The sequence below is a fragment of the Lonchura striata genome, chromosome 12, assembly GCF_046129695.1.
Source record: "Lonchura striata isolate bLonStr1 chromosome 12, bLonStr1.mat, whole genome shotgun sequence".
NCBI classification, from domain to species: domain Eukaryota; kingdom Metazoa; phylum Chordata; class Aves; order Passeriformes; family Estrildidae; genus Lonchura; species Lonchura striata.
Genome location: NC_134614.1, coordinates 16,769,860 through 16,787,045, shown reverse-complemented (window position 1 = coordinate 16,787,045; position 17,186 = coordinate 16,769,860). Strand labels below are relative to the sequence as shown.

The window sequence follows — 17,186 nt, the reverse complement described above, 5'->3', positions numbered from 1 at the left end:
AACAGCATCCCAATACCAGCACACAGAGAATTTATTTTACACACCACAAAAGAACTGCTTTTTCAGAAACTAATCAGTAATTCACAGCTGTATCATTTTTGATCTGTCTCAGGCACTGCATATCAGTTTACCAGCTCACAGCCCCTCTCAGAAGAGGTTATCTGATTAAAGAGAAATGGAAAGACTACAGCTATTTGTCCTCTTTGAAAAATTCCACCAGCTGAGTATCAACGCTGATTTCATGATTATCAACCTCCAGAGCAAACCAGATTTATCCTGCAGCCAACCTTAGAGAAGCTGAAAGGATGAAGGTGTAGCTGTAGCATCCCCTTGGTCAGAGAACCTCAGACAACACTGAGAAAAAGTTCCTTTATTCTCAAGTGTAGCATGGTCTGATAAGACAAGGGTGTCCAAGAAGAATTCAAGCCACTAAAGCGGGGAAATAAGTATTGCCTGGAGAATACACACCTTCTCTTCTCCATTGTCAATGTACTCATACTCAGCACTGCTAGACACTGGGACCCCAAGGACAATAAACATTGTCCACAAAGATACCAGAGTCCTCCCAAGCTACCTTGGCTCCACTCAGTGCCGAGCAGCACAAACTTCTCCTTGTCTTGCTTCCCCAGCAGAGAAATCAGGAAGGCTGACACCTGCACATAAACTGCCAGGGCAAGAAGGCCTGGCTGCTTTTACACAGATGAAAGCAGGAGGAAGTCTGGCTATCTGAAACCTCAGCTGAGCTAAGCACAAGCCACAGCACAGACTTGCCCCCCTCCCTTGCCACAACAGTGAGAAGCCATCGTGGGTCAGCAGCCTGGGCTGCATTTACCTGGGCATACACCTGCTCATCCTTGTGCAGCCAGTCCTGAGAGCTCCACCAAATACTTTGCCAGCACCCTGCTGAGCCAGAGTCTGGGAGGGAGAAAGCACAGCCACCTACTGAGAGCTTCTCATCCAAACACACAAGACACAGGAACGTAAAGAGCCAGAACAGACTCTGTTTTATGAGTATACTGTGAAGAACATGGTCCAGATAGTTCAAGCTTAATTAAATTTAATTGCTTCTAAACAGGAGGGGCTTTATCAATAGAGAGAAGTCCAGTTTGCCAGACACAGGTGTGATGTGTTCACACTGGTCTTCACTGCAAGGATGGGGTATCACATTCAGCTGCTCTGCAGCTGTCAGATCCAACCCCAGAAATAAAAGCTAGAGCAGTTCAACCAGGTTCAACATCCTGAAACTGATGGAAATGCAGACTGTCCTCTGAGAAGTGCTGGTTGCACACAAGCCAACTTAAGAAGGTATTTTTAGCATGTTTCTTCAGCTTCATCATCTCAAAAAACAGCCATGGCCCAGTCCATTGGTGCCCTTCTCAGGGATATGGGGACATCAGGAGACACTGACATCTTCAGGGCCAGCACACCCATCACTCTTCAAGGTCTGCATTTCTTCACAGTAAAGTTCAAACCAGGACACCAGAAACCTTCCTGTTTAAGATCCTCCAATACAAAGTCTCCCATAGTTATGGTAGGGTTCAGTCTTTTTTCCTCAAAATGATCATCAGGTACTTTCAACTCGTTTACACTTGAGCAAATCACCTATTATCTGGTATATTATGCCATGCAATTTCCTTAAAATTGTCACTTGCAGAATACTCTCATTTCCAATAATTCTGGGGCTCACAAACACCCCTGGGATGGCACCAAACAGAGAGGAACTAGGAAAGGAGTGGCAAAGAAAAATACAGCTGAAATTTAGATTAAAATACATGTTAAACTGATTTTAGAACACCAGTGTGTATTTTACATAGACTGTTACCACTGTTTCTACTACTTTTTCTTGAAACACTAAAGAAAACATATATATAGTTGGCAAAATAGAGCCTAGACAGAAAAAGGGAGAAATCTGGCTGTGAACATGATTGTCCAAATAGCTTGTTTCTTCACTGCTTTCCCTCATTGCAAAAAATGTGTCCATAGTCATCAGTGTTTGAAAACAAGCAATCTCCACACATTTCCCTTCCATGACACAAGCTGCCCAAACTGATGAAGCAACTATAAAACATCAATGCCACTGTAGCTTTTCAGGAAAGAAACTGCAGTGAAATATCATTGTCCTCTATCAACACAGCCTGTGGTAGAGAAGATTTTTTTCTTGTCAACATTGCAGTAAATCAGTCAGATTTCATCTGATGTTGCACCATCACACTCAAGGTAGAAATCTCCACTGCCTGAAGGGAGACTTTTTTCAAGGCCAAAACCAATAATCCTGTGTAACCAACTACCTGTTTCTATATAATGTAGCTTTTCTCTACCACTTCAACCCTGGTGCAAAATTAACAGGTGTTACCAGTTTTTATTTGGACACTTGCAATTCTGGCTTCAAAGTCAACAGAAAAGTAATAACAAAAAACACTTCAGCCAAAGGACTCACAAGGCCATCTACCTTCACTATCACACACCAAAGAGGTTTCCTGCCCTGTAAAACAGCCTCATTACTTGGCTAGACAGGATTATACTTAAAAAAAAAAAAAAAAACTACTTATGCAATGGTGTGATGAATCCCCAGTGAAAAGTCAGTTCTATTCTACTGTTACAGTATCTGCTGAATATTTGTTCTATTCCATATTCCACCTACTGCTTTACTAATGGAAGAAACCTATTCCAGTATCAGACAGTGATCCAGGAGCAACAGAGCATCCTCCTTACGATAAATATCTGAGAAATCAGGGCCAGGTGTCTGGAAAAGTGCTTCAGCTGCCCACAGCCATGCACCCAGGAACCCAAACTGCTCCTGCAGCTTCCTAAGGGCTGGGCAGCAAACCCTGCCTGGGTGTAAATGCCCAACTACAGCAGAGAGGGACAGGGCAAAGAAAGGAGCCCCCATGGGAGGATCCCTGCAGCTGATACAAATACCCACAGCAAGGACAGCACAGTGCTCAGGAAGGCAGCACTGCACCTCCTGCTGGGTTTTGGTTTTGCAGCCAAGGAGAACAACTCAGGAACTCACATGGCAAACACAATCAAAGAACCACAGAGCAGTGACCATCGGAACAAGCCACGAGTGGAGGACAGACAAGAATGAAAGGACAAAGGAATAGCAAAGCAGCTCTTTGAAGTTATTGACAGTTCTGAATAATATACAATTCTTCAGTCTAAGGTACTTCTATGAGATGCTGCAAATACTAAAGACACTAACGCTGCATTAGCCTTAGAAGTCCAGCAGAAAGGTCTCTGGAGCTCTTTTTTGTTATACATCCAAACCCAGAGCATTAGCTCCTTCACAGCCACCTTGGCACCACTGCAGTGTCACCCTGGAAGGCAGGACAGCAGAGGCACATCATAAAACACAAACAGTGAGCAGGCCTCTACAGACAGCAAGGGCAGGCAGAAAGGTCCAGTTTTTGCTGATGCTGCTTGTATCAATCACAGCAAAAGTCACTGAAAGGCACCAAGGGAAGCACTGGATAGTTCATCAGCTTCCCAGAGCAGACAGGACACTACCCCTGGCTTTCATTCTTTATTTCACTCAGTATTGCAGTAGAAAAGTGTTCACCAAAGCCATGCATTTCATGTCCACCTCACCAAGAAAGAACACTTCCAAGGAGGCCCACATGCTTCAACATCATTTCCAATTAATACAACTGAAAGTAGCTAACTCCAGGATGGCCTTTACTACACAAATAGAAGCAAAAAGACAAATCAGAAGCATAAAAAACTGTAAAAATCAAACTGTAAGGCCCATGGCTCATAGCATACATAGTTTAGAAACATCTGGTTTTGCAAAGAAAGAACACTGCTTCATTATTTAAGTGAAGTGCTCATAGGCTCAGTTCAACTGAAAGCACAACTGTCAGGCACATCAGGAATTCTGTCCTGATCTCAGCTTTTAGCAAGTGAACTTGTTACTAACAGGGTGCAAATGAGACAAGGTGGAGTTGTTACTCATTGACAGTGAGCATCCTGGAAACCTCATCTGTCTCTGCACCCAAAATGCCTTATCGTGTCTCCCAAATACAGGAGTGAAGGGGGAAATGCAATCTCAAACTACAGGAATGAAGAGTTATTGATCAAGACAGAAATCAAAACTGCACAGTGTGAAGGTGCAATCAAGACTACTGTGAAATTCTAAGACTCCTCAGAACCAATGAAAAAAGTTAATTTCCTTCATAAGTTGGTTTTCACCTTGGAAACTAATTGTTGAAAGAGAAAAGGTCACACTGCTTAATAGGATGAAATAAGGAAAACAGTACATGCAGATAGTGCTTGACATGAAGTATTAATTACCTTTTTGGCAGAGCATCTGTTTGTACTGTGATATATTACTCCTTACACTGAACCATGGCTTAGGATAGGTGCCACAAGTATGTGGACAAGTCACTTTTACCTTACATCCCTGGATCCCAGGTGTGCTTATGTTTTCTTACACCCAGCTGGTTTCCTGGCACATAAACATGAATTGCTGTGTGGTTTTAAGTTATTAGTTAACTGATTTGCTGTTTTGTTACCAAATTCAGGAAATTCACACAGAACTCCTATGCTGCTTCCAAGGGTGAATAAAATGCACTCTTCATCATGAAATCTAGTTACTGATTAGGTTTTGTTCCTACAAAACCCTACTTTAGCTATTAACTTAAAAGAAGTGCCTCTTGCTTTGATTACCAAGGTAGCCAGATTTGCCTTTTTTGCCCTCTTCCTTAACTCATGAACCTATTTGAATCAAAGCAAGCAGAAGGAAAAGAAAAGGTGAGAGAAAAATGAACCCAAGAAATTAAAGTAACAGGTATCTCATAACACTTAGGCACTTCAAAGGAAGGTCAAACAGGAAATGAGATTTAGACCAAGTAAATGTTCTTGTAATCAGAATTAAGCATTCCAGGAATTCTTCAACATTCCTTAAATTACAAGAAGCATTGAGCAAAATCACAGCAACCCAAAGAACCACCGGACAAAAATACAGGCATTGACTTTTCCAGCAAGCCATCAAGGATGATTTCCTTATCACCCTGATCACCCTGGGATCAACTCACAACAGCAGCAACACTTCCTCTTTTGGACATTTCATCAGAGCACTGCCTTCAGGGGTATTCTCTAATAGCACCTGATGGCTCAGCACTGCCTTACCTGGGAAGCCCCAGCACTGCTGCAGTGTGAATTCCAAGCTGAATTTGACTCAGGGTAATTGTTATGGTTGGCAATCTGCTGGCTGTGGAGTAAAAGCCAGCTGACAACACAACAGCTTCTTACATGAATTGGCATAATGCAGAAAAATCCTAGCCAAAGACCGAAAGCACAGAGACCCAGACTCTGCTTTTTCCACTGGAAGTCATCCCTGCAGATCACTGCCCAAATGAGCCAGGGAAAGCCTGAGCTACCTTGCCAGTGCAGGACTCCAGGGTCTCAACATTCACTACAGCCACCAAGATATTTTTAAACTACTTCTAACTGCCAAGTATTTTTTTACTGCATTTATTTCTCAGTGATGACTTAGAGCAAGTGCTTATTTTTAAATCATATTTGACATTTTGTTAGGTACATTGGAAAATAAACCAATTCCTACATATGCAAAAATTAGGAATTAATGAGGCCTGGCAATTATCTTGACGGAAAAAAACCAAGTGACTTAGTTGAACATACAGAGACTCACTCAAAAAAAAAAGCGCCTGCTCGAGTAGTTAAAAAACAAACGAAATTGCTTCTTATTGATTTTAATTTAGGTTGAAACACTAGCTGTCTCTCCAACAAAGCCAGAAATGGAAGCAACTATAAATGAGTACAAGATGTGATAAGATAGACAGATTCTTAAGCAATCTAGTACAGAGATGACCTCCAGTTTAGACAGTAGTTAAAATATGATATCATATGTATGGATCAATAAATAAGTTTGCATTTGTCTCAGCTCCAAAAGCTGTAGAGCTACGTTCTCTTTTCTTTAGGAACTCTAAAATGTTGTCCAATTAAGCTCTGGGTTTTTTTTTTCCTCACAGATCCTCTAGATTCTAATTTACAAATAAAATCAAGAGAAGCAATTAAATGTTTAGTACTATCAGCATGTTTCCCCAAGTGATGCACATGTGGAACAGAATAGAAGTAGTCCAATCTTGATACAGGAGAATGGGTTACAAATTGAAATACATTCCCATTACCATTACTCACAGGCTTCACGCTCTAGCAAGCCCCAGCATCAGCACCAGGCTGCCCATCCCTGCTCAGCACAGAGCTGCACCTCCAGCAGCTCTGATCTCTGCACTGCAGCCTCAGAGCCAGCACGGACACAGGAGGAGTGTGTGCAGCACAGAACGACACTACAAGGGACTTTTGGTGATGGCCATCCAGCCCATCACATTAAAGGCTAATTAAAACCTTCCTGGCAAGCTGCCTGGTCACTCTGCTCTGCTCTCCAGACAGCATGCACTGCCAGGGCCTGCCTGGAGCACACCAGAGCATCAGGATCAATCAAGCATGATTTATGATCCTTTCAGCACACCAGAACTTGAGTCAACATTACCTGGTAGGTACAGAACAGGTTTTTGTGAAGGCTCCTATATTGAAGGAGGTCTCCTTCTCTCCTTTAGTTATAAATATCTCTCCACTTTCTCACATACCTTTGCAATACCCCAGGCTCTTCCCAGAAAATATCAGCCGAGGGAGAAGGGACTGTTTTTTCACCATTTGATACATGAGGCTAATCAGACACAATCAAGGTAAAAAGCTAAAAGCATCCAAGGGAGGCCACCTGCCACAGCTGAGATGGCCACGATACACAGAGTATCACCACACAATTTAAGAAAGCTTTAAGCATTTCCCCAAACAGAGTAACATCATACCTCATCAGAAGGCTTCAGGTTCTGCCCATACAGAGTAGTAACACCACACCACTTGAGAAGGCTGCAAGCATCTGCCCTTCTGGTTCTTTAGCCCAACCTTTTATCCCCTCATGTTGATGCATGGCACCTGTGTGCCCTCTGCTCCCTTTGGGGTTGCTCAGAGCACCTGGGCACTCCCTGGCTCATTGCTGCTCACCTGCTTCTCACAGCCCCACCCCAGTTCCCACAAAACTGTGCCTGCAGCCACCCTAATGGAACAGGGTCACAGTAACAGAGCAGATATAAATTGTTGCAGAGAATATCCAGCTCAACATCTAGTCTCACCCACTTCCAGCAGAGAAACACTTTCTATCAAAACCAGCAGCAGGATTAACAGTAGCATGGTAAGGGTATGGACATGGCAAACCCTCCCCACATTCCAGGGAAACCACTGCCTCCTTGGGATTGCACCCACATTGCAATACCTGTGGGTCTCAGATTCAGTCAAAGAAAGAAACTGAGAGTTTCTAGCCAGGCAAAAACTCTCAGTTTCTTTCTTTGACTGAATCTGAGGCCCACAATACCCACTCCAGGTGTCTGATGGAGCTCACCTTGAGTCATCACAGTGGGGTGACAAGTGTGGCCAGAAGGTCACAGGCAGGTTCTGGAGCTGTGTGAAACCTTCAGGGTTCCCTGTCTGACAGAAATCAAAACCTGAGTTACCCTCTTTAGATAACTCCACATCACCTGGCCTGTTAAAAGGATGCACGGATTGCTACTCCCTTAAAAAATGTTGGGCTTAAAAAGCAAACAAACAAAACCAGAAGAAATTATCTTAGAGACACTAAGACTGCAGAGGACTTAAGCCTTTCTTTCTAGTTCTAAAATTCCCATTATAGCTGTATTCAAGCCACATTTGAAAAAACATTTTAAAACGGGAAAGAAGATGAATTTGAAGAGCTTATGAAAATAAAGTTGAAGCCCTAAGAATCAGTGATCCAGGCCACATCCACTGAACAGCAGAGTATTTTGTTCAGCACTGACTCCAATAATGATCTAGAAGTCATACTAGGCAAACAATCAACATGAGCTTCCTTGCTGTGCCAGAAAAATAGGCCACTGAAAATCCCTGGACAAACAGAAAGGGCAATAGCATTGCACATGCATAATATGAACAAGACCAGTGTTCAGTTCTGGTGTGCACCTTTCTAAAAAAAAAAAAAAAAAAAAATCCTAGAGAAAAGGACAAAAAATACTCTGATAAAAAATTATTCAAGGACTGGATAAAATCTCACAGCAAAGGGTCTGTGAGGTTCAGGTCAAAGGGTTTATCAAGACATTGTAATATGGTTTTATCCTAATGTGGAGGTACTCCCATGGTAACAAAATATCAGAGGGCTGGTTAAACTAGTAGGGAAAAGTGAAACAGATAAGAAGAGAGTTGTTAAAGTAGTTGTATATTTATAGTTTGATATTCAGTAATTCAAGCACCACTTTTTTTGGTGGCTTATTTGTTTTGGTAACTACTTTGCTCATAGAAAGAAGTTTGGAATAATTTCAAAATGGGCACCACACAAATAATTGATTTAAAAGAGATAACTGAGTGATACATTTGATAAAGCATTCCAAGGACTGACACATATGATAAAGCATCCTCCAGAAAGCCAGAATTTTAATGGACAGACTGAACATCTCTGCTTCACCACAGGCAGACTCATCCTAGGAGGTGGTTTTACATTCTACCACATGGTAAAAGAAAAACTTTCAGAGAAGTATAAAGACAGTATTAAAACAGCATCCCTTTGACACAAGGCCACCCAAAGGGAATATTGACAATAACAAGCACAGCTGTATTTCAGAATGATGTCATGATGAGGGTTACAGGACAAATCCTCACACGGTGAAAGCTGCCACAGCAACAGCAGCAGCAGTCGTGCCATGATGGTGTGCAGTGGCTGAGGATCTGCCATTGCACCAAGAGAAGAAATAACAGAACTTGCACATTTTGCACCCCCAGTTTGCAAATATAACAATGAATTAATTCACAGTAAACAGGAGGGAAGCGCTTTGCAATGCATAAACAATGTAGTAAGAAACAATTTTAAAAGTCACAGTTTCTGAAACTGCTGTCACTGAGCACAAATTTTAACACTTACTTAAATAGCTAAAACTGTACAAAGGTGTCACTTCAGAACACAAACAGTTATACAGAAACCATATAATCTGATGCAAAACCCTTGGGCAAAGAAGGAAAAATAAACAACTAATTTTAGAACCTGAACACTCCATTAGCACTTCTCACCAATTAAAATATGATGCAACTGCTGTCAACAGGCAAATTATAGTTGCATTTTAAGCATGGATTTAAATACAAAATACACAAGCTACTGCACTGTAACAATAATAAGTCAACTACCTACAAGTAGAATGGAGGCCAACAAGAAGAGACTTTCAACTGCTTCTCTCAGCCTATCCAGTGAAGGGATGCAATGTTGAAGAGACAGACACACTGCACAATCCCTCATTTCTACTCTGACTGCAGTAAATCTATACCATAATCTCCAGAAGTCTAAAAGCACCTTAGTAATCTAAATGCCAATGAAAGTCTATAAAAAATTAATCCTTAAACTCAATTTTGATAGCAATGTAGATCTGCACTTAATTATTTGAAAGTTACTAGGTATCTTTATTGTTTCCAGGGGGTTGGGAATGGGGAGGGATGGCTGGACACAAGCCTCACGCTGAGGCCACCAAGCAGAGGTTTAATAGAAACATTTGTCAACAAAAAATAAATTCACTAAACTTGCCCTAAAAAGCTCTTTGTCAAAACAGATTTTGAGATATGCATCAGAAACTTCATAAGATACAAACCAAATTCTTGTAAAATCCAGAAGGGGAGAGGGGAGGTGGGGAAAGGGAAAAAAGATTATTGAGGGAAGCATGTCTAAGCACACCAAACTGACACAAAGGTAGAGTGGTTCTCAGTGATGGGAGTTACCTCAGGGACATTCTTGTTCCAAAGAAATGTAGAGACCAAAAGAAAGTAATTTCCTTTCAGTTGAGGACCATCAACATGGGCCAAGACAGAAGTGTTTCTATTTACCTCTGCAGCAGAAAAATTACTTTTACAGTGCACTGGCACAACATAACCATCATATCCTGCTTATTCAGTGTTCACTTCTTCTTACACTGAAGTCCTCTTCTATTCTGGGACAACCAACACTGGTCATCAACCAGCCTGACAACCTCTCCAAGTAACTCCAGGTCTAAGACTTCAAACTGTTAAAACAATAATCCAAGTAGATACTTTTATAGGAGCAAGAAAAGAGCAAGGACTGCTTTGGTTAAAGCAGATATTAGAGCATTTCCTATGTCTCTTGCAAGCCTCTGCAAGGACAGAAGATGGAAAGAGTGAGGTGTGGAAACACTGAACAACTCTTCACTTTGCCTGGGAGAAGTTATCAAATAGCTTTCCTTTCCTGTCAGCAGAATAAACTGACTCCCAACAGAACTTTTAACAGCACTCTGTCAGAGAGACAGGCACATTTTATTTCAAAAAAAGAACAAAGCACCTGCCACAAGACCAAATAACATCCTGCATTTTGCTCCTAAATACCACTGCAGCTCTTCAGGGCTCAAGGTTTCATTCATTACATTGCTGCAAGCAGAGAAAAGGATTTTTCAAAGGAGCTTTCCTAAGCTAAGCATCCAATTCTCAAAATACCTAGATTTTCTTTAGAAAGGCCCCCACACTATGAATGCAAAGTCCCTCAAAGCAGGCACTGGGCAGGATAAACATCTATCAGGCATCACTGCAGCATTTATGCATGGAAAAACTGCAACACCACATCAATTGAGATTTTGTGTGCCAGTACTACTGGCAGGTGCATGCTGCAGACATGTTTTAAGTTCTAGAAAATTGTTCATCATTATTCAAATGACTTGATAATTAAGAGCACTAGTACTTCAACTCCCAAGCAAACTTGGAGATGCATAATACAACCACATGAAAAAAAAAGAGGCCATACAGTAACTGATTTACTTTAACCATAGTTCACTTGAATGCTAATTCAAATTGCTGTAAGGTGAGCCGTTCAGTGTAGCAAAACACAGTGACTGCATGAACTTCTGAGCTCCCTTACTGCCCTGTGCCTTCATTCCTCCTCCTCCTCCTCCAAAGGAGGGAGTTTATTCTCAGCACTGCTTCCTCCAGCTTCTCAGTAATAATATCAGGGGAAAGGAAAAACAAGACAAGAACAGCAATATCCATGGAGTATCTCAGCAGCATCATTGCTGTGCTTGCAATCTGCTCCCTAATTCATCTGTTCACTTTCAGGGTGGGAAGAGATTCTGCTTAGGCCACAAATATGTGACAGCTCAAGGCATAAAGCTGGAATCTGCTGTGTCCTGGCAGCTGTGCCTCAAGAAGATGAGTGCACATTGAGATGCAAGCATTTGGAGACACAACCAGTGCAGCCCAGATTCATTCAAAAGTACACTTGTCCTTAGTGAAGTGGGCTGAGATCACCTTGGAGCACTGGAGGACCTGTCAGCACCACTGAAAGGAAGAAACCAATTTGACTTGCCTTGAGGCAAGTAATCTGTACCCTGCAATACAGATAACATGATCATCAGGGCAAGATACTGAGTAATGGAAAAATTAACAGCACTCAGGGATCATTTTTCTGTGGTTTTTTTTTTCTGTAAACTTTTATGGACACACAGATGTGGAAACTAGTTGCTTTCATCAAAAGCTATTCTCTAGTTTTGCACCTCCAGTTGGCCACACCCCAGGTTCTTCTGCTTAGGATGAAAGGATGCATTAATGCACATCTTCCTTCTCTGCTTTGCTTCCAGCCCTTGTATGTGTTCACAAAACTGATACTCCCTGGTGGAATGGGGCTGTACCTGGCAATATGTGAAGTTATGTTCCCATCAACCTGTGCAAGAAGATGCAGATGCACAATTTTCACTTGGAGGAAACACTGACATGGGTTTATCTCATGAAGAAGGGAAAACTTTATAAACATACTTAGACACCTAAAGCAGCAAGCAGTCCCCAAAAGGAATATACAAACCATAAATTAACCCATATGGTGTATAGCTAAATCCTCAGATGACTCCATATTTTTAAAAACATTTGTCTGATAAGCTTCACTTCCTAAAATACTTAAGAATTGTTGTTTAGAATTAAACTTAAACTAGCATGGCACATAAACAAATACAATTTCACCAACACACAGGAGCAGCTCAATAAAAATGGAAGCACAATAACTTGGGCAAACAGAAATTAGGCTCATTTTTTCATAATTTCTCCAATTAAAGTTATATATTAGCTAAAGTACAGTGTTATTACTAGACCCTTAGGCTTCAGAGAACATCATGCCACATGTTCATTTTGTTGCTAAAAAGCAGCAACCAAATGATTAGCACTTTTTTCCAAGGACAGCTGAGATTAATAGTTTGAAGCCATTCCTTAATTTAACCATGAAACTTGAACATTTAAATTTGAGTCAACTTTAATAACATTTATTTCAGAAAACTGTAAGTATGTTAGTCCTTGAGCACTGATTATAAGATGGATAGAGCTGTTAGCTGTCTTTCCTGTAATTGGAAACAAATTCCAACTATTAAACTTATAGAACTTGATAACAGTACAGCCAACACTTGTCCTTGCAAAGACCCAGAAACTGGGAGTGAAACCATCACCCTACTGAATCAATAGGTAATTTCTAGTGACTTTTTTTATGGTACCAAGCAGGATCTATTTGTTCCACAGAGATTTCCAGTGTGGATGCAGGTGGGACAGGTGAAGGACAAGACAGCTCTGCTTGACTCACAGAAGTTCATCACTGCTCTAAAACACCCCTTTTCTGAACAGGATCAGAAACCCTTACATCCTCCTTTTCTAGGCAAAAAGGAGAAGATATAGGGGATAAGAGAGCAATAAAAGAAATCCTAACTCGTGCACACAGGCAAAAAATCCTCCTTGTCCTTCCAAGCAGAGCAACATCCCCAGCCTGGATACAAGCTTTGTAGATATTGCAATATTGGGCAGGAAATTCTGGTTACCCTCAAATTGTGTTCCTTTCTTTTTTTTTTAATGTATTAAAATCCTTTCCTTCTGTGATGCCTCCTCCTCCCTCCCAACTTTAGGAAGCTCTTTCTCTGGCTGCTAGCACAGACAGCTTCTGTGACTACCTGAAGACTTTTGCAAGCTGGGTCCAGGCCCCGTTAACCACAAGGCTGCTAAGGGACAGCAAAGCTCTCCCTGGAGTTCACCCCACCAAGAAGCAAATCACAAACTCAGCTCTCGCAGCCTGGGAAGGCTGACTTGACTGTCTTTATCTGCAAGGACTCCATTAGCAACTTCCTGTAACATATTTTGAAACAGCACTGAAAATAAGGGATAATTAAAATGTACGAAGTGTCATCTTCATAAAAGCCACAGGACTAAATAAAGTCTTGGAGGGCCCTCTCCTGTACATTCCGTATTTCTCTACGTGCACAATGCACCTTCCTCTGTAAAATCTTTACTAGACAAAGACAGTTTTTTCTGTTCCTTTAAAAATATCTGAAGAAGTATTTACTTAGTTCATAAGGCATAGCTCCCAGTATAATTTTTCCTTCAAGTAGAAGACAGTTACATGCAAAATTAACTCTCAGCTTGGATCTTTGAAGACTCAAAATCCAAAACCATTTAGGCAGTTGCCAGGTTAGCAACAATTTGATTCATTATCAAAGAGCTAATCTAGACTGAAGAAAATCGCTTTTATTTATGCGTCTAGCCTAAGAAAATGGTAGCAATTGTCATTCCTTAGACAACAGGAATGTCAAAGAAGAGCTAAAAACTGCACAAATGTGTACTTCTGCCTTTACAAAAAAATACTTACTCTCTCTTGGCAAAGCACCAAGAAATCAGATAGTAAGGATATCACCTTAATGCTACTATTTATGTCTTACTGATTTTTGGTACTGTGAATTTAGATTAATGAGCAAACAGATCCCATGGAAACAACCCCTTACCTTGTCTTGGTTTGATTTATTAACCAATGCAATTACCAGTGACAAGCCCACAGAGAAATGCACTAAACTGTTCAGAAAGAGGAAACCCTTACCCACATATTTTTCTGCCAGACTGACTCCTTTCTCTTACTGCAACCAAAGGAACAGCAACAAAAATACCTACTTAAACAGTGAAGCCCTACTACAACACTAGTAACAAAGAAATACTGCAAAGACTTATTTTCTACATGGTTCATTTATTGTTACTGAACAAAGAAAAGAATAGCCTTTATGTTTTCTCACAAAGTAAAGTGATTCGCAGGGGAGAAAACAAGTAGTGACCTCTCTTCCATTTAAAGGGAGCCAGATATGAAACACAGGGAAGAAGGATGCTTACAAATTAAAACCAAGCTGACAAATACCTTACTTCTTTAATCGTCTCTAGAAAACACTGTGAAAAGATACAGCAGCATTTGTGATAGATAGTAAATGGTTAATAACCGGCCGGGATTCCCTGCCAACACAAATTCCGATGATTTGCCATTGGATGTTGTGGGCACCAAAGTCCTGTTAGAGCCCACAGAGATCCTCGCTGCAGCTCTCCTGCCTCGGGCATCGCTGAGGTGCGGGACCAGAGCGGGACCAGAGCGGGACCAGCGCGGGAGGCGTCCCCGTTTCTCAGGATGTTTCCCTCGCACCCCTCGGCTGCACGCACACCAGGTACTGCTGCTCTTCAGAGGAAAGCTCATGGTAGCTCTGTACAAAAACTAAAGGCATAAAAGCCTTTCTGGAAAATAGTTTGCTTTCCAGGCAAACCTTTAGCAACAAACGGCCCCGAAACATTCCCGAGTATTACACAGCTGTTTTATGGCTTCTGGCATTAAAGAGTTTACCAACACTCTGCAAGCGTCCTACTACCCTCTGCTTGCATCCATCTTCATATTCGAACCATAATGCAAATATTATCTGGTTCAAACATCGCTGATCTAAATCAGCAAGTCATACAATACTGTCATATTAAACCAACATCGGGTTGTTTTCCTGCAGCATTCCTGAAGCCTGCCTTCTAGATGTAATTACTATACAATACATATCAGAACCAGAGAGAAAGGCATCACTCCAAGGGCTGAAATTGAGAAGAAATCAATACAAGGAAGATAAATGTTTCGTCAAAAGCTGCAGAGGTATTAACCCTCTCCCCAACTTAGTTTCTTTTTGCTTCGAATCATTTTGCCATGTGAGAAGCTGCTGGAAGGAATGGGATGCGTCTAGCTGCTTAGCTCTGCATTTGGTGTTAGGAAAAAAAAGGGTATTCCAGAAAGAGGAAAAAAAAAGGACACATAAGTGAAAGTTCCTATAGAACCTCCAGAATTTAATTATTTCATTGGACTCTCGCACAAGAGCCAGGGCAGCCTCGGGAGCTCACGGCAAGGACGGGAGGAGCCGCGGCGGCGGGGGCAGAGGGGCTCGCGCTGCCCCCGGGGCCCCTCGCCGCGCACCCCCCGCCCCATCCCCGCCGGGAGGGCGGCAGCTCCGGGCAAAGCAACCCCCGGGACCGCCCGAGACCCCCGGGACCGCCCGAGACCCCCGGCCCCTCCCGGGACCCGGCCGTGCCCGGGGCGGCCGCGGGAGCGCGCCGGGCGGGGCCCGCGCTGCGCGCCGCCGGAGGGGCGCGCGCCCCGCGGGGGCGCCGGCGGCGCCACAGCGCCCCTGGCGGGCGGCCCGGGCGCTGCGGCGGGAGGCGGCGCAGCCCGAGCCCCGCGAGTTCCCCCGGGCCGGGGCCGCGGCGGGGCCGCGCGTCCCGCGGCGGGGAGCGCCCACCCGGCCCCGTCACACGCCAGCCCCGCGGGTCGAGCCGGGGCGAGAAGCGATACGCAGGCACCGGCCGTGGGGTTCAAAGCGGGGGGAGAACTGTATGGTGGTCGCCGAGTGCCCCCCGCCCGCGGAAGCGCTCTCCCGCGGGTGCGCGGCGGTGGCCGCGCAGCTCTAGCCCCGGTGCGGTGCGGAGGCGCAGCCTCCCGGGACTCCCCCCCGCCCTGCCAAGGTCAGCACGCGGCACGGCGAGACCCCCACCGCGGACACGAGTGGGGTGGGGAGGGCACAGACCCGCGCACCGCGAAGTTTCTGGCGGGGGAACCGGGGGGCTGCGACGCGGAGTCGGAGCGCGGAGTCACGCTGCCTTTCGGGGCGGCGAGCGGCGGTCCCGCAGCACAAAGGGAGCTCCAGGCAGCCCCACGGAAGAACAGCAGCGCGCAAGGACCCCCCCACACACGCGCCCGCCCCACGCCGCCGGGCGCTGCAATGCACCGGAGACCGGGGACAGCGCGCCGGGAGCGCGGAACCGAGCCCGTGCTCCACGCACGGCCCCACTCGCGGGCAGCGCAGCCCGCAGCCGGGAGAGTGCTGTGGAGCGGGAGGACACCCAACGCTGGGGCCGCCCCGGCAAACGGGCCCCCGCGGTCCCTGGCGCATCCTCCGCGCCCGCGGGATGCCCCGCCGGCTCCCTGCGGGGGTCGCGGGCACGTGTGGACGAGGCACCGGGAGCCCCCCTAGCCGCCGCTCTCACTCACCGGGGAAGCACACCACATCATGGAGCACGGAGCTGGTGATTTTCAAGAAAAAGATCCACCAACACGGTTGCAGTAGCCTCCGCATGTCCAAAGCCGCACATCGAAAGGGGAATGGGGCTAAAATAATTAACACACAGGGGGAGGAAAAAAAAAAGGGGGGGGGAGGGAGGGGGCAAAAAAAATAAAAAAAACTTGTTGAAAATAAGTTTCTCCCCGCACCCCTGTTCCTGCGGGAGAAAGCGGGGGGCTCCTGCTCGCCTTCTCTACGAGGAAAAAAAAAAAAAAAATCCCCCAAGCGCGGGGCAGGGGGAGGACAGCGAGGAGCGCCGGCGGGGCGCGGGGACCCCCCCGCGCGGCTCGGCGGGCGCGGGGCGGCGCGGCTCAGGCGGGCAGCAGCGGCGGGGCGCGCATGCCGCGGACGGGGCGCTCACAGCCGCCTCCGCGCACGGGCGGGCGGGCGGCGGTCAGCCGGGGCCCCGGCGCGCTCCATCCTGCCGTACAGGAAGTGGCGGGCGAGCCCGGATCCTGGCGGAGACTTTAAAGCGGGGCGAGGGAGAGAGAGGGAGAGAGAGCGCGGCGCGGCGGCGAGGCGAGGCGAGGAGAGGCGGCGGCGCGCCGGGCGCCCCGGCGGCGCGCCCCCGCCGCCCTTAAAGCGGCCGCGGCGGCGGGGCGGGGGCGCGCTCGGGGACGCGCTCCCGTGCGCGCTCCCGCTCCCGCCCCGCCGGCTGTGTGCGTGTAGTCGCGGAGGACGGCGTGCCGCCGAGCCGCGGAAATTCGCCGCTTGCAATTTCGGGTTCCGCGC

General features: G+C 45.3%; 1 protein-coding gene across 1 annotated transcript in view; it reads right to left on the bottom strand.

The window, feature by feature from the left end:
* The window catches only part of PTPRG (protein tyrosine phosphatase receptor type G), a 391,106-nt gene extending 374,446 nt beyond the window's left edge, over positions 1–16,660 (bottom strand). Inside the window, exon 1 of the mRNA XM_021537228.3 lies at positions 16,385–16,660. Within this exon, the coding sequence (XP_021392903.3) occupies positions 16,385–16,469 (85 nt within the window). The 5' untranslated portion in view covers positions 16,470–16,660. The remainder of the gene's footprint in view (positions 1–16,384) is intronic.
* Positions 16,661–17,186: the final 526 nt, after the last annotated feature.